General features: G+C 35.7%; 1 protein-coding gene across 2 annotated transcripts; it reads left to right on the top strand.

The window, feature by feature from the left end:
- Positions 1 to 1,756: 1,756 nt before the first annotated feature.
- LOC128244683 (uncharacterized) lies at positions 1,757 to 21,548 on the top strand. Of its 2 annotated transcripts, XM_052962718.1 has the most exons (12): positions 1,757 to 1,938; positions 2,573 to 2,633; positions 4,815 to 4,916; positions 10,124 to 10,245; positions 11,917 to 12,028; positions 14,384 to 14,559; positions 15,694 to 15,753; positions 16,239 to 16,368; positions 17,632 to 17,706; positions 18,071 to 18,109; positions 19,439 to 19,483; positions 20,524 to 21,548. In XM_052962718.1, the coding sequence occupies exons 1-12, from the start codon at positions 1,852 to 1,854 to the stop codon at positions 20,583 to 20,585; spliced, it is 1,071 nt and encodes a 356-aa protein (XP_052818678.1). In that variant the 5' UTR covers positions 1,757 to 1,851; the 3' UTR covers positions 20,586 to 21,548. The 2 variants fall into 2 exon arrangements, with proteins under 2 accessions (XP_052818678.1, XP_052818679.1); XM_052962719.1 differs by lacking the exon at positions 18,071 to 18,109.
- Positions 21,549 to 23,191: the final 1,643 nt, after the last annotated feature.

Raw genomic sequence — 23,191 nt, 5'->3', positions numbered from 1 at the left:
CATCGCTTGGAACCAGAAACTTCATACTTGGACCCGGGAACTTCATACTTGGACCCGAGAACTTCATACTTGGATATTCATACCTGGTATGCAGGTTGGTCATGACCAGAAGGCGACCCTGCTTTACGTGTAATGAAGTGAGCCATAACCCTTATGGAAATTTACGGGTTTTTCGGGCTTTCGATTATTCCACCGACCGAGCCATAAGTCGGAATATATGCCACAAATTGCACTTGATCAAAGTATCTTGTAGCCCATACGTGGCACCTATACAATATAACATGCATGGGTCGACTTCTCCTAATCTGGTACATTTTTGTAGAAGTACAACTTCTCCTTTACCCGTTCAAACGACCCTGGCACGCTTCCATCTAAAATCTGCCCCACCCATTGATCAGTACATTAACTGCATGCACCTAAAACTGGCTTAAAACAAGCTTCATAGACGAGGCTTAAATAAACTATCCAACTCTTGATGATCGACAGATTATATATTTTAATTTGTTGAAGATGTTATCACCAGTTAATTGCTTAATAAATGCATATTGGTTCATGATAAATGTATTGTATCGTTAATTAGCATTCCATGGTCAATATTTTTACTATGGTTCGCGTTAATTAGCATTCCATGTTTAAGATACATACTATTGCTCGCGTTAATTAGCATTCCATGTTTAAGATTTATACTATGGTTCGCGTTAATTAGCATTCCATGTTTAAGATACATACTATGGTTCGCGTTAATTAGCATTCCATGTTTAAGATACATACTATGGCTCGCGTTAATTAGCATTCCATGTTTAAGATTCATACTATGGTTCGCGTTAATTAGCATTCCATGTTTAAGATTCATACTATCGTTCGCGTTAATTAGCATTCCATGTTTAAGATACATACTATGGCTCGCGTTAATTAGCATTCCATGTTTAAGATTCATACTATGGTTCGCGTTAATTAGCATTCCGTGTTTAAGATCCATACTATCGTTCGCGTTAATTAGCATTTCATGTTTAAGATACATACTATGGCTCGCGTTAATTAGCATTCCATGTTTAAGATTCATACTATCGTTCGCGTTAATTAGCATTCCATGTTTAAGATACATACTATGGCTCGCGTTAATTAGCATTCCATGTTTAAGATTCATACTATGGTTCGCGTTAATTAGCATTCCGTGTTTAAGATCCATATTATGGCTCGCGTTAATTAGCACTCCATGTTTAAGATCCATACTATATATTTATATATATATATATATATATCGCGTTTATTAGCATTCCATGTTTAAGATCCATACTATGGCTCGCGTTAATTATCATTCCATGTTTAAGATCCATACTATAGATCGCGTTCATTAGCATTCCATTAACAAGTTTCATCCTTAGCATTTTATGATCAAAATCTATACTATGGGTCGCGTAAATTATCATTAAAGCTTGAACGATTACTTGAAAGATTTACACCAACGAATATTGAATAGGCAGGGAGACATTCAGTTAACCATACGGGCCAAATACCTTCAAAATCGGTATTTCTTGTTTTTGTTTTTGTGAACAATATGATCTGACTTAAACACATGAACATTGGCTATAATGTTTTTGTTACAGTGTCTTTTTGTACGTAGAGACAATATGCTACTCTTGCAAACCTTTTGTTTTGCCTTACTATCATTGACATCTTCCAACCGTCTCAGATATCACAAGTGCTGATTACTATGCCTGATTAATTATAATGTCATACACGAACACCCCTAAAGAAGAATATTGTTTTGACGATTAGCATTTAGTCGTCAGTATTAGGAAATAAATAAAAATATGGATGCTATTTTAATGATGCTTTTCTAGGACCATAATGAAAACGGGGTTTATCGTTTGGCTTTTAGCTGTTACGTTGTCAACAACTGAGTCTGTTTCCGATGGATTTTGCGTCTTATCAGAGGTAGAAGCTTTTTATTCAATAACTTATTAATAGATTTTTTTATAAAAAATAACATTTAGAAAGAAAACTTACGTCTGTGGAATTAAACAGCATTGTTTAAAAATGCACGTTACCACGTAAGTTTGCTAAGTCTGTTATATTGTGTTTTTATTTAATACATTTACAAGTCGAAACTGTTCGCAGTTCACTTCTCTTCTAGAATGTATTCATTTCAATTCATTTCAATTCAAATCAATTCAATGCTTAATTTCCCCATGTACAAAAGGATCTTATACATTGTACATGTACATTGTAAGGTGTTCAATTATACATTATCAAAGATTTGCAATTCATAAAACACATACATTGTGCCAACAGGCATATATTGTACAATCAAACCTCGTTAGTTCGAACTCCCAGGGACCGACAAAATACCTCGAGCCTCGGAAATTTTGAGCCAAGCGGGAATGTTTTCATTCAGTATATAGAAATCGGTCCCTTACATCGAGTTCGAGCCACTGATGAATTCGAGCGATGCGTGTTCGAGCCAACGGGTTTCGACTGTATTTTATAGTATAAACTCATTTAAAAAAGGAACAGTACCTGTATATTTTACACTGAACAAAACTGAAGGAGAAACATAATTTATTTGTAGAAAACTGACGGGCAGTCAAACAAAATGACAAGATTCCTGTTAAAGCAGTCCACACAGAATGGTATGTAATGTCGTGTTTGTTAGAGACAATTTTTGAATGATAATTTACATGTATACATCTATTTCTTTTCTTTTTATGTTTAAGTTGGGGTTTTTTCGTGTGCCTTTAAAACCGAATATGTCGATTTGAAAAATAACTCAGCCTTTATATTGTGCTGGTCAGTCTGATAGGATTCAATAAGCTATAACCATGGCAACGTTTTAGCATGTGTAAACCATTGGACTACAGTCGAACCTGAATTGACGGTCACCTGCAGTGACCGGTCACCTTGCTTTAGCGGCCTTGAGCAGCCTGTCTAACCGTTTTCATTGAATGTCTGCTTAAAAATGGTTCGATCTTTTCAAAGTTGTGATTTGAGGGACGTAGAAGTGCTCCTGGTACGGGTACGTGAACGGATGGACGGATACTTGTACGGGTGGTCTTTTATTATTTGTGCACACTAAGGTTAAATGTAAAATGAACAAGTCTTAATTTGTAAGTACACTTTTAAGAAAAAAATTCGCAAACAACTGCAACGTTGACATACTGGTTGAGTTTGTAAATCCAAACAGTTTATAAATACCGAACACCTGTTAAATCACGCGTTTGTTTTAACCTCGATCAATAAATCGATGATATAGATTGATACAGACTCTTGCCTTAGCAACGGATGCGAATTTTCGTCAAGTTTAGGAGAGTATTTTACTTATAAATCCCTGTCAAACTCCTAAGCAGGTGAAATGTAAAATATGAAGCACGCGGGGGAATGACGTCAGATTTTAAATCGCACTGTAATCAATATCATGGGTATTAAGGAATGTTCTTACATTTTCGAAGCAAGGGGCACAACTCAAATTCCCTAAGATTAAATTCTGTTCGAGTTGATTCCCATTTCCATTGTGTGTTTGATTAGAAATGAAAACAAACTATGACGGAATCGCAATCTATTTTTAGATAAAATATAAGCGATCGGGATTTACATACTCCATTTCACCGAGTGAATGGTGATTTACTGTGCTTGAAATTAACGTTTTGTGTTAATGAATTAAAATATTTTGTAAATGTGTACTCCAGCAGAGGCTGAGGTTTGAACCAAACATTATTTATGCCAAGTTTGAAGTTACTTGAACCAAAACTCGCAAAGATATTGTTAAGAAACTGTCAAAACTGTTCGGATTTACAAACTCAACCAGTATACGGTGCAGGTACAGGCGAAAAGACATATATTTACATTCGCCTAGTCCTTTGTATAGATAAAACATGACGTTCATATTGTATAACTCACACGAAGCTTTGACGTCATCATTTACTTCAATATTGTGTTCCGATTGGATTAGCGCAACGTTATTAAACCAGTGATATACGACGTTTCAAAAATCAGCTATTCTTTTATACAAACGTATGTTGTCGGTTACACTTCTTCAAGAACAAGTACTAAATTGCAAAAGTTACTGTTATTGTTTTGTAAATGTAATTTTAAGTATGGATCCCATTTTTTCTTGCGTTTATGCTGTACAAACGCAGTAGGACAAGCAAGCAAATGATCACGCGCTTCATGATATTTGATCGCGTGCCCTTTTGCGTTCATATCTATATTCATTTTAAGTATAGAGCAATGTATGTCAAAATGTAAACAACGATGACGTGGACAATGTTGCTAACTTTAACAAAGGCATCAACAATCGGTCAAATATTTTCCAAAGATTCGGTTCGAAACTAAGCCATACAAAAATTAAACAGGATTATCATATGGCTTTCTCATAAAGCAACATCTAAGGTATGAATAAATATATAGTTTTTGTCATTATAATTGTTTTGTTTTGCCGTCTGCTCATATTATTAGAGTCGTTCAAGTCGTTTTATAGACGCCAGGGTGACGCAATTTTGGATCCACCTTTAGACATTACCCTTACCCCACAACTTGGCTTCATTTATTATAGAAGGGAGACTTTTATTGTATTCTATGACTAATATCCTATACCTTAGTCCACTTTAACTTTGAACTTTTAAGGTGGCTTCGTCCCTCAGATTCGCTAGTGGACCTTTGATGGAATGAAATTTATCATGGAACTATTTGTGGATATACTGCCCGAATGATAGACAAGATCTCATTACGACACCTGCGTTTTATTGCGGGGACTTATAATAGCAAACTATAATATTGTTCAATATAAATGTATAATGTATTATATTCTCTTAAAGAGGTCACAGACGATGCCCTAATCAGCGTTTCCGAGCTAACCGAAGAGCCGTGTATCAACAACTCTACGGTCGAGTACAGATTAGAACCATCAGACCTACTGGGTAAGGGTTGCATTTGATGTTCTAGATTTGTTCAGAATATAATCATTACACCCTCTAGGTAAGGCTTCTAAATCATCAATTAGAATTGTTTAAATAAGAATCGTTAGATATACTGCGTAAGGATTTTTATGATGTTTTAGAATTGTTCAGATTTGAACTATTAAACCCAACTATGTAAGGCTTGCATGTTGTGTTCTTGTATTGTTCAGATAAAAATCATCAGACGTAGTGGGTAAACTTGTATAGGTTGTTCTTGCATTGTTCAGATGAGAATCATAACTGTAGACATTCTTATTAATGCTTGCATGTCTTGTTCAGTAATTGTTCAGATTAGAACCATCAGACCTTCTGGGTCAGACTTGCATATTATGCTCTAGAATTGCTTAGATTAGAACCATCAGACCTTCTGGGTTCGGACTTGCATATTATGCTCTAGAATTGCTTAGATTAGAACCATCAGATGTACTCGGAATGGCTTCTTTATATTGTTTTAGAATGGTTCAGATAATTGTTTTAGACCTAGCAAGTAAGGCTTGCGTGTGATGTTCTAGAAATGTTCCGAATTTAACCATTATAACTATTGGGTAGGGATCGGGTATTATGTTTTACAATTATACAGATTATAACCTTATATCATACTGCATTAGGTTTTTATATTATGCGCTAGAGATGTTATGATTATATCCATTAAACCTACTGGGTAAAACTTTTATATAAGGTTCTAGAATTGTTCAGATTAGAACCATCATACCTACTGGATAATGCTTGATGTTCTGGAATTGTTCAGATAAGTACCAGCATACATACTGGGTAGTGCTTGCATATGATGTTCTGGAGGTGTTCAGATAAGTACCGGGGTAGTGCTCGCATAGGATGTTCTGGAAGTGTCCATATAAGTACCAGCATTCATACTGGGTAGTGCTCGCATATGATGTTCTGGAAATGTTCAGATAAGTACCAGAATACATACTGAGTAGTGCTTGCAAATGATGTTCTGGAAGTGTTCAGATAAGTACCAGCATACATACTGAGTAGTGCTTGCATATGATGTTCTGGAAGTGTTCAGATAAGTACCAGAATACATACTGGGTAGTGCTTGCATATGATGTTCTGGAAGTGTTCAGATAAGTACCAGAATACATACTGGGTAGTGCTTACATAGGATGTTCTGGAGGTGTTCAGATAAGTACCAGCATACATACTGGGTAGTGCTTGCGTAGGATGTTCTGGAAGTGTTCAGATAAGTACCAGAATACATACTGGATAGTGCTTGCATAGGATGTTCTGGAAGTGTTCAGATAAGTACCAGAATACATACTAGGTAGTGCTTGCATATGCTGTTCTGGAGGTGTTCAGATAAGTACCAGAATACACACTGGGTAGTGCTTGCATATGATGTTCTGGAGGTGTTCAGATAAGTACCAGCATACATACTGGGTAGTGCTTGCATATGATGTTCTGGAGGTGTTCAGATACGTACCAGCATACATATAAGGTAGTGCTTGCATATGATGTTCTGGAAGTGTTCAGATAAGTACCAGAATACATACTGGGTAGTGCTTGCATATGATGTTCCGGAAGTGTTCAGATAAGTACCAGAATACATACTGGGTAGTGCTTGCATAGGATGTTCTGGAGGTGTTCTGATAAGTACCAGCATACATACTGGGTAGTGCTTGCATAGGATGTTCTGGAAGTGTTCAGATAAGTACAAGAATACATACTGGGTAGTGCTTGCATAGGATGTTCTGGAGGTGTTCAGATAAGTACCAGCATTCATACTGGGTAGTGCTTGCATATGATGTTCTGGAAGTGTTCAGATAAGTACCAGCATACATACTGTGTAGTGCTTGCATAGGATGTTTTTGAAGTGTTCAGATAAGTACCAGCATACATACTGGGTAGTGCTTGCATATGATGTTCTGGAAGTGTTCAGATAAGTACCAGAATACATACTGGGTAGTGCTTGCATAGGATGTTCTGGAGGTGTTCAGATAAGTACCAGCATTCATACTGGGTAGTGCTTGCATAGGATGTTCTGGAAGTGTTCAGATAAGTAACAGCATACATACTGGGTAGTGCTTGCATAGGATCTTCTGGAAGTGTTCAGATAGGTACCAGAATACATACTGGGTAGTGCTTGCATAGGATGTTCTGGAGGTGTTCAGATAAGTACCAGCATACATACTGGGTAGTGCTTGCATATGATGTTCTGGAAGTGTTCAGATAAGTACCAGAATGCATACTGGGTAGTGCTTGCATATGATGTTCTGGAGGTGTTCAGATAAGTACCAGCATGCATACTGGGTAGTACTTGCATATGATGTTTTGGGGGTGTTCAGATAAGTACCAGCATACATACTGGGTAGTTCTTGCATATGATGTTCTGGAAGTGTTCAGATAAGTACCAGAATACATACTGGGTAGTGCTTGCATAGGATGTTCTGGAAGTGTTCAGATAAGTACCAGAATACATACTGGGTAGTGCTTGCATAGGATGTTCTGGAGGTGTTCAGATAAGTACCAGAATACATACTGGGTAGTGCTTGCATAGGATGTTCTGGAGGTGTTCAGATAAGTACCAGCATTCATACTGGGTAGTGCTTGCATATGATGTTCTGGAAGTGTTCAGATAAGTACCAGCATACATACTGTGTAGTGCTTGCATAGGATGTTTTTGAAGTGTTCAGATAAGTACCAGCATACATACTGGGTAGTGCTTGCATAGGATGTTCTGGAAGTGTTCAGATAAGTATCAGCATACATACTAGGTAGTGCTTGCATAGGATGTTCTGGAAGTGTTCAGATAAGTTCCAGCACACATACTGGGTAGTGCTTGCATATGATGTTCTGGAAGTGTTCAGATAAGTACCAGCATACATACTCGGTAGTGCTTGCATATGATGTTCTGGAAGTGTTCAGATAAGTACCAACATGCATACTGGGTAGTGCTTGCATATGATGTTCTGGAAGTGTTAAGATAAGTACCAGCATACATACTAGGTAGTGCTTGCATATGATGTTATGATGTTCTGGAAGTGTTCAGATAAGTACCAGCATACATACTAGGTAGTGCTTGCATATGCTGTTCTGGAAGTGTTCAGATAAGTACCAGCACACATACTAGGTAGTGCTTACATATGATGTTCTGGAAGTGTTCAGATAAGAACCATCATATACACTAGGTAGTTCTTGCATATGATGTTATGATGTTCTGGAAGTGTTCAGATAAGTACCAGCATACATACTGGGTAGTGCTTGCATATGATGTTCTGGAGGTGTTCAGGTAAGTACCAGAATACATACTGGGTAGTGCTTGCATATGATGTTCAGGAAGTGTTCAGATAAGTACCAGAATACATACTGGGTAGTGCTTGCATATGATGTTCTGGAAGTGTCAGATAAGTACCAGAATACATACTAAGTAGTGCTTGCATAAGATGTTCTGGAGGTGTTCAGATAAGTACCAGAATACATACTGGGTAGTGCTTGCATATGCTGTTCTGGAGGTGTTCAGATAAGTACCAGAATACATACTGGGTAGTGCTTGCATATGATGTTCTGGAGGTGTTCAGATAAGTACCAGAATACATACTGGGTAGTGCTTGCATATGATGTTCTTGAAGTGTTCAGATAAGTACCAGCATACATACTAGGTAGTGCTTACATATGATGTTCTGGAAGTGTTCAGATAAGAACCATCATATATACCAGGTAGTGCTTGCATATGATGTTATGATGTTCTGGAAGTGTTCAGATAAGTATCAGCATACATACTGGGTAGTGCTTGCATATGATGTTCTGGAGGTGTTCAGGTAAGTACCAGAATACATACTGGGCAGTGTTTGCATATGATGTTCTGGAAGTGTTCAGATAAGTACCAGAATACATACTGGGTAGTGCTTGCATAGGATGTTCTGGAAGTGTCAGATAAGTACCAGAATACATACTAGGTAGTGCTTGCATAAGATGTTCTGGAGGTGTTCAGATAAGTACCAGAATACATACTGGGTAGTGCTTGCATATGCTGTTCTGGAGGTGTTCAGATAAGTACCAGAATACATACTGGGTAGTGCTTGCATATGATGTTCTGGAGGTGTTCAGATAAGTACCAGAATACATACTGGGTAGTGCTTGCATATGATGTTCTGGAAGTGTTCAGATAAGTACCAGAATACATACTGGGTAGTGCTTGCATATGATGTTCTGGAAGTGTCAGATAAGTACCAGAATACATACTAGGTAGTGCTTGCATAAGATGTTCTGGAGGTGTTCAGATAAGTACCAGAATACATACTGGGTAGTGCTTGCATATGCTGTTCTGGAGGTGTTCAGATAAGTACCAGAATACATACTGGGTAGTGCTTGCATATGATGTTCTGGAGGTGTTCAGATAAGTACCAGAATACATACTGGGTAGTGCTTGCATATGATGTTCTGGAGGTGTTCAGATAAGTACCAGCATACATATAAGGTAGTGCTTGCATATGATGTTCTGGAAGTGTTCAGATAAGTACCAGAATACATACTGGGTAGTGCTTGCGTAGGATGTTCTGGAAGTGTTCTGCAGTATTATCTTTATACTTGCTCAGTTAATCATTTTTTAACGTGAATTTTATGGTTACCTATTATCATGTCATTAGAGATTATTCAACATAGCTTTGTGATTGTGAAACTTTATTTCCACTTAAGAATGTGATAGGCCCTTCGGATTAGCGATCCTTCGGATCAAAGAATGTAGGTTTAATTTAGACTGAACGTTACTAAACCAGTTAGCAAAAAGTACAGCTGCTTTGAACAGAAAGTTTCGACATTTTAAAGAATTTCGTTTGTCACCGCGCCATTCTCGTAAGCATTATAAAGGCTACGAACCAATTGGTCGGTTGAAGTGAAAACAATGAAAACTGTACATGCTTTGCGGAGGAATAAGTCCGCATCCTCGGTAGCTAGTTTTGTTTGATACGCCAACGTGTAGGCCAAATATTGGTTGGCTGTAGTCGGTTTCTTTTATGTGGGAATTCGATCGACATGCTTTATATATTGCAATTGATTTAAAATTTAGTTGATGGATTAGGTCGGACTTACAGCCACGATCATTCAACGCTTCAAAAACTTGAAATGCTAAGTTAATTTGCTTTCAGCGGTACCAGAAAAGATAAGCGAAACAACATAGGGTAAATTGCATGTTCCCAACATTCTATTTTCAGATTCAAGAAGTCCTATTTCCATGAGAACATGTCTTTACATGTCACATCTAATGAACGCGAGTTATGTAGCTACCAAGTGCTATACAACAGTTCTGAAGTTTGAAGGAACCTTCCAACAGCTGGTATGTTAAAATGTTTTATATTTCAATGTTGTGTTGTTGTTGTTGTTGTTGTTGTTGTTGTTGTTATTTTTCAAATCTAACCTTGAGCTATACATTATGTTTTTCTACCGCATACAAAAGCGGATTTAGAGTTAGCCACACCCCACCACCTTATTCACCCTCTAATTCTTCAAGTAAATTTTGTGTCAAAATCGGCGAAAAATAATTGGAATACACCTTAATGCACTATTTCAGCGGCCAAAATAGTCAAATCTTCTGGGGAGTCGAATCCAAAACCTACTAAAATTAAACCATAAATATTCCACATTTCTGGTTGAGGCAGCCAAGCTCCACCCCTCTAATCTGAAATCCTTCACCCGCCCATGGGGCACACATGGTACTGGCATCTTGCAGATATCCCCAATCAGGCTAATGCTTGGTCAAAGAACACAAATGCTCACTAATCTGACAACGCTAGAAATCATTCGGAAGTCCTCGGCCATATTTATGGAAAACAACCTCGGATGTATTTGGACAGTTTACATACTCAATAAGCGGTACGTTTAAGTCCGCTGCAAGTAGATTGCGTAGTGATTTTTTTAAGCAGTTAAACTTTATGCCTTTACTCTTGAGAATCTTAAATGTGTTTGCAATAATAGACTTCACTGGCAATCAATTTAAACTTAGATCAATAAATACATCTCTAAAACAATACATTTGATTAATGATGTACTTCAAAAACTTACGAACTACTTCAACTGATGTATCGGCATACATCCGAGGTTGTTTTCGATAAAAATGACCGAGGAGCTCCGAATGCGCCAGAAACCTTGCGTTCCAACGGGAAATAACTGGCTAATGGTTCTCGGTGACAGTATTCAGATTTCATGGAAACTCAGTGAATAGACATAGATTTAAGCATTTTAATATGTTTTTAATTCTTATAAGGCATAGTCGATTACTTCAGTAGATTAAGTTTTTCTGATGTACAATATTACATTATTAGCCACTTGCTTTTGATTGCACTCTCAGACATATCATTTTTTGAAGCCATCTTAGTATTATCATTTATCATAGTGTGATGCGTGTGATCGTTGGTTTTATAATTATTGTTTAAGTGTGGAAGACGTGTATAGGGGTTGTATTCAATATGCAACTTAAGCCAACCCTATAACCATGCATCATTGACTTCATTCACTGTATGTGTCCGTTATTTATATCGTGCAATCCGATTAGCTATATCGTTCTCAGATCCAAATAATACCAATATTGAATAACCTGAGCGGTCGCTAGTGAATGTCATCACTGTGATTGGATATGTAAGCTGTGTGGTCTTGAAACGTATAAGGAGTAATGTGGTTTCACCTGTTGTAGTTTACACAGTAGTTGGTGAGAATGAACTCCTGCTTTGGTGTCATATCCTGTACACAATTTAGTGACATTTGACTTAAAATATTTATATTTTATTTTTTCAGATTTATCTAGCATATATTAAGGCATTTCGAGATTTTCCGACACAGTTAAACTGCAGTAATTATTGTTTATGTTATGCTAGATAGTTGGTAGTTATATTTAAGGTTAAATGTCACTAATTCCTGCACAGGTCATATGACACCAAAGTAGGAATTTATCGTCATCAAACTACTGTGATAGTTTACTGTGTAATAATTGTAATTGTTTATGTATTAACAGGTATGTTGGGTTCCAATGGTAATTGAGAGTCCATTAAATGTTCGTATGGTTATATCGGTGGAGGAGGTCAGAGGTCAACATTATCTAGAACAGTTCATGATAGTGAGTGCGGGTAAGCAATGCGATAAAATTCCATTGAAATCGAACATTTGTAAAGAAAATAATATACTTCTTTTCTAAGTTTTGTCTTTTTGTGTTACAAATATATGCAAAAGAAGACCTTATGTTCAATAAATGTATAAGTAACTTCGATTGTGTGGTAATGGAAGTATGATTTGGTGTTTGTTTACGGTTTTGTGCATTTGTCTGTTTTACCCATGTTTTTTTAAGACTCTGTCAGTTTTAAAAGTTAGTAGAACCATATATAGAGGTAGAAGGGTACTAAAATTTCATGAAGAAACTAAAGTATACATTCCCATATTTACACCTCAACTTCCGTTCCTTAAATGAACTGCCTTTCGGCAATTGCGTTCATCAATCGATGAACGCAACATCTTCGGATATGTTCGGATCGTAATTCATTGCATAACAACATACAAATGTACATAAAAGCTATTGATCTTGTTATTGGTTGTATTGTGTCTGCAGGTCCCGTAAAATATAGATCAATATTTTTAAAAGTGTAAGTTTATTACATTTTAAATATATTGGTACCAGAATTGTTTTAATTTTACGTTTTAAAGTGATTTCAATTGGTTGATCTTTTCCCGCGTTATTGTGACGTCATTTGAAAAAAATGTTTCCGGTTATAGTCGGGTCGTTCTATTTACAGAATGGGTAAGAACGGATTACTGAAAGGTTTTCTTAAATGAAATGAAGTATTTTTTTAACAATTCTTGAATGAAATAATGAACTATTGGTGTAAATATAAGGAATGAATTGCGGGGTTGATGTCATTATCGGGGATATGAACGCAATTGGGTTGGTCAAAGTACGCGTGGAGTCCTTCGGGCTCCACACACATTGACCAACCCAATTGCGTTCATACCCCGATAATGACATCAACCCCGCAATTCATTTCTTAATTGAATCCCTTTTTCGGCGCCAGTAGAATACACAGACAATAGGGAATTGTATAAAATCGATGTCAAAATTTCTACAGCATTCAGGTTATGATAGTCCAGACATTGACCTCGGTAAAAGGGTTTTACGATTTTTAAATTATGCTCCTATTTTATCGGCATATTCATGGAAGATATTGATTACAATCTGATGTTGGATGTTTGACTTATTTACAAAGATAATACACAGTTTTGGTCTCATTTTTTTTTTAATTATATTACATTTAAATCCATAAAAAATCGTAAATCGGATTTTACCAATTACTTTTGTTTTAATTGGTAAGCGTTTTATTTCACTTGTTTTTACATAGTGTAGCTGTGTAAAAGATTAAATAATTTTGTTACTAGCAATTTATTATATTTATTAGAATGAAACGTAATATTTATCATAGTTAAATTGAAATGAATTGTTAAACTACTAAAACACGTTTATTTATTTTCTCACATTTTCTTATGTCTGCATACGTATTAATGCATATTAAAATAACGTCTATCAAAGGTCATTTTTTACCGATATTTTGAATATATGTGTTTGAATTGTTTAAAACTAATAATTTTTGTTCTGTTCTGTTCTTGTAAAACAAGTTACATCAGTATAGGTAAATATATCAGTTTAACGTAATATGCATGAGGCAACCAAATACATACCAATGTCGTTTCGGCAACTGCGTGTCCGTTTTTCTTCACTTGTAATTACTCGACGTGTAGTGCCTGCATTGTTTAAGAGAAGTCCATTTGGTGGTGGTGTTAGTAGTTTATACTCCGGGTCCCGGCGTGACAGTTCAACCACCGCACACCTATCCTGGGCAGACTATCAGGCGGTTAACCAGTACTAGGTGCCTTCACCTCTGCATGGACCTGACAAGTTCTGTACATGCCAGGGGCAGTGGTACAGTGCGAATAGTCGTAGAAAGGATTTCATAACTAATCACAACAGAAGTAACCTGGACCGCCCGTGAATCGAACCCAGGTTGTCCGATTCACATTCCAACGCTCTACCGATTGAACTCCATTTGAATCTTGAGTGGTATTCATATATAATCTTATGGCCATGCATCATTGACTTCATTCACTCTTTTGGCCAGTTATTAATAACAAGCCATCCGATTAGCTACATCGTTCTTAGATCCAATTAAGACCAATATTGAATACCAGACCAGGGATACCTCTTCAAAATAATTATAGTGACATTAATTCTGTTGATAAGTATTTTACTTGTTAAAATTCGCCACAGAATGCTGACTACAGTAACAATATAGAAAAATAAAATTAAAAATAACACACGCACGCATGCACGCACACACACGCACGCACGCAAACGCATGCGCACACGCACACATTATAATAATGCAAGTTGAACTGGTAGAGAGAGGTCTGTTATATAAAATGTTGCTTTATATTTTCAGGAACAAATACATGTAAGAAACCATGCGGGACAAAAGATGTTAACGCTTCTCCGATATTGTTCTGCGACAAACAATTAGTGCTCAACCACCTCAAGACAGTTCAAGTCTTAAAGATACATCTACATCTGCATGTTGATAATGCGAATGCAACTTTCCCGTTAGTTTTTGTTAACAAGGTATTGTTACAAGGAATCTTACGATGAAATATATGTAATACTTGCTATAAAACAATTTAGTGTTCGAAATATTATTCTGTCCAATTTGGATGACACTATATATAGGTTATTTTCGAATCTGCCGCATATTTAATTTTACTATCAGTTAGCTGTTATTGATTTTAATAAGGTGAATCGGTATACTTTAAAAATTAGACGCTTGGTCCGAAGACAAAATATGCTCTCAAAGCCGGTAAAAAAAATTTAGTACGCATTTACATATCGGTCAAGTGTTTGCAACACTCCAGGCACATATATTTTGATATAAGTATACTTATAACCCTTGACCACTACTTGGAGTTATAGTGAATCGATTAAAATTGAGCTGTAGTAAATATATCAATGACGCCCAGGGGTGGTATTCAATATTCAACTTAAGTTAATCTTACGGTCATGCATCGTGGACTTCATTCACTCTATTGGTCAGCTATTAATAACAAGTAATCCGATTAGCTACATCGTTCTTAGATCCAATTAAGACTAATATTGAATACCAGCCTTGAACTGAAGCGGTAGCCTTAAATCCTCCCACAGTGCTAAAGTCCTTTTAAGGACCAAAACATAAAATGTTTAAATAATCATTTTATTTTGTTTTGAGGTTCAATAATAAGCAAGCATTATACATACATCCGTTGTGACATGTTTAGGTGTAATTAGAAGTTGAACAAACTACTGCCTAAGATATTGAGAGGCAAAAAAAGTGCAATGGTACAGTGTAACCTTCAGCTGTTCAAGGCGAAGTTGTTATTTAAAAAGACAACAACAATATTTTCAATAAACAATATACAGGGTCGATATATTTTAGGTGTTCAGTATGAATTTAATTATGCATTTTTACAACTCAATGTCTATCACTTTTTTTTACAATGTTGAAACTATCACCTGCGTATGATTCTTCTGCAATTTATGAACTGGTCCCTAAGTAAGCTAACAAGAAAAGTCGACTTATAATATTACGTGGGTCCATACGATGGTTTGGACTCGGAATAGCAGAAGATAATATTAAATAGAGGAATGTAAATGCAAATAAACATGCTTTTGAAAGTGATATAATTAAGGCGCAATTTTAAAGAGCATTATTTTTGTTGTTTCCAGAACTCGACGTCAACGGCTGCCAATGTGAATGTGAAGTATAACCGCAATGCGATCCTAGAGGTATGCTGTTGAAAAGGTCAAAATATAATGTATGTTGATAAAGCTAACAGATGGATTTAATGGAGCTAGACACCAGATGGCCAAACAATCGGCAAATACAGTAGTTCCTCAATTGTAAATGCGAGCTATTAGGAGGCCGATGATTCATCATTTTCCTTAACCACCAGGAAACATGTACCTCTTACAATATTATACACTTTTTGAAATGTACAAAAACAAAACAATTGGTATTCAGAATGTTAGGTGCTGCCTTTAGTTGAAGTAATATTATGTTTCAACTGGCTAATATGTACAGTTTGTATATGAAAAGAAAAGAAAAGAAAAGAAATAATCTTATGCATTTAATTACTTGAAGGCAGAAAGGTGCCTGTGCTGATATCCATGATGGCAGAAGGGTGCTACCAAGAAAGGACAGGCCGTGGCGCCCTTCCAAACCTCATTAGCTCATACGTTGATGTTTTCTAAATGTGTCTGATATTGTTAAGGTGGCCTACAAGGAGACACGATACAGCACGTACTGCCCGACATTCCGCCAGTCTGTGAGGGTGTTCTGCGACATTGAACCCAATGATTCCATGCCCGTAACAATAACACCGACAACACAAGGACCCCCAGGTAGGTGAACCATAACTGTGTGTAATCCATATTAACAGTCGCTTCAGAGTCTTTGACGATTTTTGCTTTGGCGACTCTACTACATAGTGAATGTCCCAATGTTAAAAATAACTTCTTGTGGGTAATTTGTATGATACACTGAGTGATAATGTTTAGACACAAATAATTTTGTTTCCGATTTCACTGCCCTCAAGTAATATGGTAGGTAGGACCAAATTATTTCCATTTTTAGGGTGAGGTGAAAATACTTATAACATACTCATTATTTATTTTTTTTGAATACTTTTACATGATCAATGGGATTTTAGTTTAAGCTTATAGTGACCAATGAAAATTCTTATTTTATTCAGCTCATTTCTGTGAATTTCAAGGTGAATTCAAACAGCCTAAAGGGCGTATCTCAGCAAAGATATTCAAACCACTTACTTTGCATGGGAAACGCTTAAAGCTGCGCTCTCGCAGATTCAACGTTATGACAATTTGTTTAATTTGTCTTGGAACTAACAACTTTTTGCGTTAATATCTGCAAACCAGTGATAAAAGACTGATGACAAAAGACCAGATCGCAGATTTTCATATTTCCGCTCCAAAACTGATGTTTTATGCATTTTTCTTAAACAGTTAGTAACGGTTAAAGCCATATAACATTATATTTGGAATAGAAATATGAACATCTGTGATCTGATCTTTTGTCAGCAGTCTTTCATCACTGATTTGTAGATAGTTACGCAAAAAATTGCTAAATCCAAGACAAGAAATAAAAAAGTTGGATAAACGGTAAATCTGTGAGAGTGCAGCCTTAAAGAAGGAAAATATGAAAGCTGGTGAAGGATGTGGCCACACTGAAGAGAAAAACGCGTTTATAATTCATTAAAAAATGCAAAAATCCCGTCTACTTTTGACAATCTGTACCAAATGATCCTCAAATTGTCCTTAATTGTTCGTTGTAAGACAAATATAATACTAGTTTTCTTTAGCTCAATGTTCATATCTGATTTAGTATATGTTCAAAACACCACAATGGCTTTTGATTTTTGGAGAATAAGCGGGACGAAAAATGAGGGGTTATAAACCTACCCCTGTCGAAAACAACATACTCTTTGCATAAGTAAACAAACAGTAAAAGTTGCTTTCCATATCATACCCATGATTATATATGAAAGATCAATGACATGCATTACATAATTAAAATAAGTTTTGCATTACACGAACTATTATTATTGATTTTTGTTTATTGCGTTTTTTTGTGTGTTTTTTTTCCAGAACCTCCTCGTATATGGAACATAATGCTTCCGATACTTGGTGTTGTTATCATCGGAACGGTTATCATTTTTGTTGGTAAGTCAACGCTTTTGACATTGAAATGACTTATACATGCAAGTTCATGTATATGATATATTTTACTTGACTTCCAATGGTGGCATTCTTAGACAGATCTGCAGTTTTGAATAGCCTCAAATATTTCTAGCGGTAAAGGCCTTAGCTTGAACCGGGCAACTGTTTGAGACCATTACATTACAATTTGTAACGAATTTTCAAAGATAAAAACTATTCTTAAGGAAAAAAGCAAAACATACAATACAATTTCCTGAATCTTGACCTTAGTTATGTAAGTTCTTACCACTTATACGAAGATTGATTTTGATAAGTAGTATAAGCTTACCATTGATTTCTGAATAGAACTTGCTTGATAAAATTTCAGCCGATAGAAAGAGAGTTAGCTTAATGCCATTCTTAAAAGGTTTGTATGTTTACAGCTTCTATTATTCTTTATTGTTGTAATAAACTTATGCGTGGGTTGGTTTTGCAGAACTTTATTGTTTTAATTTTATTTCAGATGTACATCAAATACACAGTTAACAATAAATATATACATACACGTGTTGTAAACATATACGTAGATGGTCAAGTTAACTATAAATATATACATACACGTGTTGTAAACATATACGTAGATGGTCAAGTTAACAATAAATGTTCTGTACTGTTATGTTCTGTTCTGTTCTGTACTTAATGCTTTCATTACCACTTAACTTTAAAGTACAATAGACTGTACATTAAAAATAACACTTTATATTACTTCAATATCACCCATTTAAACAGCATAAACAACAATAGTTAAAGTCCACATAACACATTAAAACGGTTTTTTTTATATAAAAATCATGACTGGTGTAGTACATTCATCCCATAAGGATGGACGACCAATCATCTTATTTAACAGGTTAACAAATATAAACATTTGGGCGTTGAAGTTTGGTTTTACGACACCACCTGGAAATTCATCTATCGGCGTCGGACCAAGTAAAAGTCTAAGTCGTGATAAGTTGTGGGTCATTATGCACAAGCAGAATGTCACCCTGGTAAGAGCCACCCTGGGAGCGACACATGGCCTCCCTCCCGGAGGTAACAGTTACCTTTGTGAGTGCCGAGGTGGGGGATCGTATCTGAAACCCCTGGATTGCCATTTAAGTGTCTTACCACTATACCACGGATCCGCCGATATCTACCTGCGAAGAGATTGTCTCAATCGGAACACATCGGCCATTTTCCATCGAAAAACACCTCAAATGAAAATGGACGGTTTACAATGTCTAAACTCTTTTTTTAACTACGCTGCAAGTATATCGCGTAGTAATTTCAATCAAGCAATTAAACTAAATGACTATACTCATTGGATTATGAATTACTTATGCAATTATACACTTCACTGGCAATCACTTTAAACTTAGGTATATATATATATTACTACGCGATATATAAAATACACGTTAAAACACTACACTACCTGATTAACACTATTATTTAAACATTTCGAACTACTTCTATTGATGTACCGAGGTTGTTTTTGATGGGAAATGGCCGAGGATTTCCGAATGGAGATTGTCCAATTGTATGTGATTAGTTATAGGAGTTTAAATCCGACACAGTCTCTGGTACTGAAAATTGAGAATTTAAAAAAAAAAGATTAATGAAAATGAAAGATGGACTTCTTTGTTACCGTTAAACCTAATTACCTAATTGTATCATTGTTCGACGATTTACGATTTTGTTTTGGCTTTTTTTTCAGTATGCAGAAGAAGCGGTCATTCATCCCGACATGTCAGAGGAACATGTATGTACATGCTTTACTGATGCGCGCTTACTCCCAAATCAGATATACCACAATTAGTTTTGTTTTATTTATGAAAAGGGTGGATGAATATCAAAACCAATGGTTCTTATGAAGGATACGGTTTTAATTTGACAGAAAGGTGCAGCAAACACGGTATTTCTACCTTATGAGATGCTAGTTTACCACGGTTAATCTTTAGGACCCACCAGTTTCTTAATAGTTTTACATTTTCATCTATTATATACGCGGTTACAGCCTTGTTATATAAATCGATGATTTATAGTTTACATAAATGCATTATTTAGTAAGAAGTTAAAGGTTTGTCACTCGAATATTATGTTTCTTATTCATGTGTATGTATTGATTTGGAATAAGAGTGTCACTTTAATGGTATAAAATTAGGTGAAACAATGATTATGATTAAATGGAATATCACTTTTACAGAATGACTAGTGTATTAAACTTGTTTTCATAACTGAGCAGAAATAACTTATCTTTTATTCATTATATCAGAAACGTTAAAGAAGAGAAAATTGAAGAACATTGTAATAAATGGCGGTGTTCTGAGTTTTGTATTTTGGTGTGAAATCTGGCCTGTATTACAGAAGCCGAAGTACACGTCCGACCATGTCTATATTTGCATAATTTATCATTGGTAACTCATTTGCGTACAATCGGAGCACCTCGGGCTTTATTCTTAGAAACAACCTCGGATGTATATGGATGGTTTACAATGTCAGAATTCTATACATTTGAATACTTTGCAAGTAGATCGCGTAGTAATTTCAAATCGAAACAAATTATTTACTTACATAATACACCCGTCGCTGTAGTGCTTTGTTATTTTCCAAGTAACAGAGTTCCCTGTTTGACCCTTATCATAATGTTCAGGCAAACACTTTGTAAGGGTCGCCGCCATTTTATTTTTACGAACTACTTTATCTGCTGCAAAGCTCGTCGCATGGCGAAGTTGGTTGAGGTGTTCCGATTGATTTGCGTTCGAATACAATATATTTATTTCGACTATCTTTTGTTGTTAGATTCTTCGGAAATTGCAGACGGAGAAAAAACTGAGATGACAAGATTTGCCACACAACCATGAAACATGGTTTCCCGCTATTGTCTACGAATTCTCCCGATCACTAGAAAGTGCAATATTATGAAAATAAGGCATTATACCATGACATCGTCGGTTTCGAAATGGAAATTGAGCCAATTGATTGAATGACATTTTGTGAATAGACTCATTGTTTACATGTATTTTTAACAGTTTACTTTTATATATCGTTTTGTAATTTGCTGAGTGCTTCTTTATATATTTATATTAATTGCATGCTTTTCGGTGAATACGAAGTTTTATCCGTCAAATAACAGCACTGAAAATATGATTTTTTTATATTTTCACTGAGAACCAAGATATGTAAATAACAACTTGAAGAACTATTTTTTAATCAATTGGAGTTACTTCCCTTTTATCAGCATAGTACCTCACTTTGAAAATAAACATAACTAACCATTTGATATAGAATAGGTTACCCTATTTATCGAAAATGTTCCCAAACCAGAATGTTAGAACATTTTCATTCGTGAAATATCATTACAAGCAAAAAACAAATGCTTGAACATATTTATTTCGACGGTAAATTTTCTGTCTAATATCCTTCCAACTGCCAGGCTTTTTAATACGAACTTCTAGGGAACTTCACAAGCTAATTAACTGATTAATAAACTAAAAGTCACCACCATAAATTATCAAAAACACATCAAATGTCAACAAAGAAGCTTGACTTCGAAGCGAACCAGACTGATCTCTTACATGCCAAGAAACAAACTCGAAAACTTGGACAACTGTTTCAATCCACATTAGTATTTTTTACACTTTATGCCTTTCAAATATTTCATTCAGTAAATGGCGACCAGTGAAATTTGGTCATTTTTATCATTTTCATGCGTTTTTCAATTTGTTTTGTACATATTAAACTTTTGTTAATTGTAGCATAATTGCATTTATCATTAATAAGTTAATTGATTATTGTTTAAAAGAAATGTTTGAACTGAAACACAAGCAAATAATAAACCTAAAAAAATGTTCTTAGAAATCTATTTTTTTCTTTAGCCGGCGTAGGAATTGACAGTCTACGTCATCGGCGATTTAAACAGTGCGTCGCAGGGGCGTCCCACGCGTAGCAAAATGGTTTGCAATAAATCGGGAAACAATAACTGATAACACCAATTAATCTCCCCCCAAAAAAACATAACAAAAAGAAGAAACAGAAATGTTGATTTGAGAGTAGGATCGCCTTTTTTAAATCACTCATGGTCATAGAAAACCTCCAAATTTCCAAATTAACGCCTTATGAAAGTGACACAGACTTTTATCAAATTGACAACAACACTAGGTAAAGTGTTTTTGAAGAGACCGATGAGAGGTTATCATTATCTTTACTGAGTTTTGAATGTATGGGAATGACTGACATTCATTTCTTGTTTGAACAGTGACGAGTTGGGGTAAATGGACAACCAAAAAAACTTCAGCCTTTGTTTGTCCACGATATCATTAAGCCAAACAGACTCGTATTCCAAAATCGGATATGTGTACATGAATAATTTACAACTATTGTATTATGTGTTCATACTGACTTCAAAACCGACATCTCCAGTTTGAAGTTCAATGAAGAATGAATGAAACTCAATGTTTCGAATGCCATTACAGGGCAAGCGACAACTCATTCCAATAAGATCCTGTGTTAAGATATGATCTTTGCATTTCAATGTTACAGCCAAGAGCAAGTAGTATCAGTGTGGATTCACAGGAAACGAGTAGAAAACATAACAGGCCATCAAGTGAGCTTACTATGGCTATAAGACAACAAGATGCTTGTCTCGATTGACTGTAGACGCCATGAAAACGACACACTCTTGTAGATGTACTTAGCTGCAATTTGGTTGGTACAAATTGACCGCCTCTTCGGTGCAATCGCAGTACTACTGCTTGCAATTGAACTTACATTTGAAAGTTTTAAAGCATTAAATGGTCATCGCTTTTTCTCAAATACTCAAATATAGTGAATTGAAATGGAAAGTCTGAAGGCATGTATCGTTATCCTGACTCAATTTTCGCGATCATTCTGTCCTTTATAACAGCAAAAATAAACAAATTCGATGGGTATGTTTTGTAATTGGGAAGCAGATGCTTACAGATGCATTTAGTGACTCTCAACATAATTTTTTCATTCTGCTTAAGTTCATAAACAAGTATGAACTGAAAATTGATTCTGAAAACTTGTCACCATATATTATGAAAAACATGGTTTTCTGATTCGTCGAGTCACACTAGAAAGATTCGTTTAAACTGCTTGCCTATTCGATAATCTGATCGGCTGTCTTAAATTATTGCGTCAGTCGATAAAAGACGGTCATCCTCCGTATTGTATAATCTCTGCTTAATACATTTAAAATGGCAGAGTAATATCAGATCAGAAACAGTCACTTCTTGACAAACTGGAAGAGTTGTTGACAATCGGCGCGCTAGAAAAAAAGTAGCAGTTGCCAGTTTGAATCATTGCAAAACCAAACCTGGAATATTAAAAGACTAATGTTTAAGTAACTTTTGCTAACACACTTGACAGTTGTTTTAATGTTGAGAGACCAATCATTATTCACCAACATTTCAACGTTGAAGAATGGCTTTCAATGTTGATTTGTTAT

Source organism: Mya arenaria, chromosome 8, assembly GCF_026914265.1.
Source record: "Mya arenaria isolate MELC-2E11 chromosome 8, ASM2691426v1".
NCBI lineage: Eukaryota > Metazoa > Mollusca > Bivalvia > Myida > Myidae > Mya > Mya arenaria.
This window is presented reverse-complemented; position numbering and strand designations above follow the sequence as displayed.

Coding starts and splice junctions, on each gene's coding strand:
- LOC128244683 (XM_052962718.1), top strand. CDS start 1,852: ATGAAAACGGGGTTTATCGTTTGGCTTTTAGCTGTTACGTTGTCAACA. Junction 1,939..2,572: donor GATTTTGCGTCTTATCAGAG/GTAGAAGCTTTT, acceptor ATTTATTTGTAG/AAAACTGACGGGCAGTCAAA. Junction 17,707..18,070: donor AACGGTTATCATTTTTGTTG/GTAAGTCAACGC, acceptor ATAAAATTTCAG/CCGATAGAAAGAGAGTTAGC.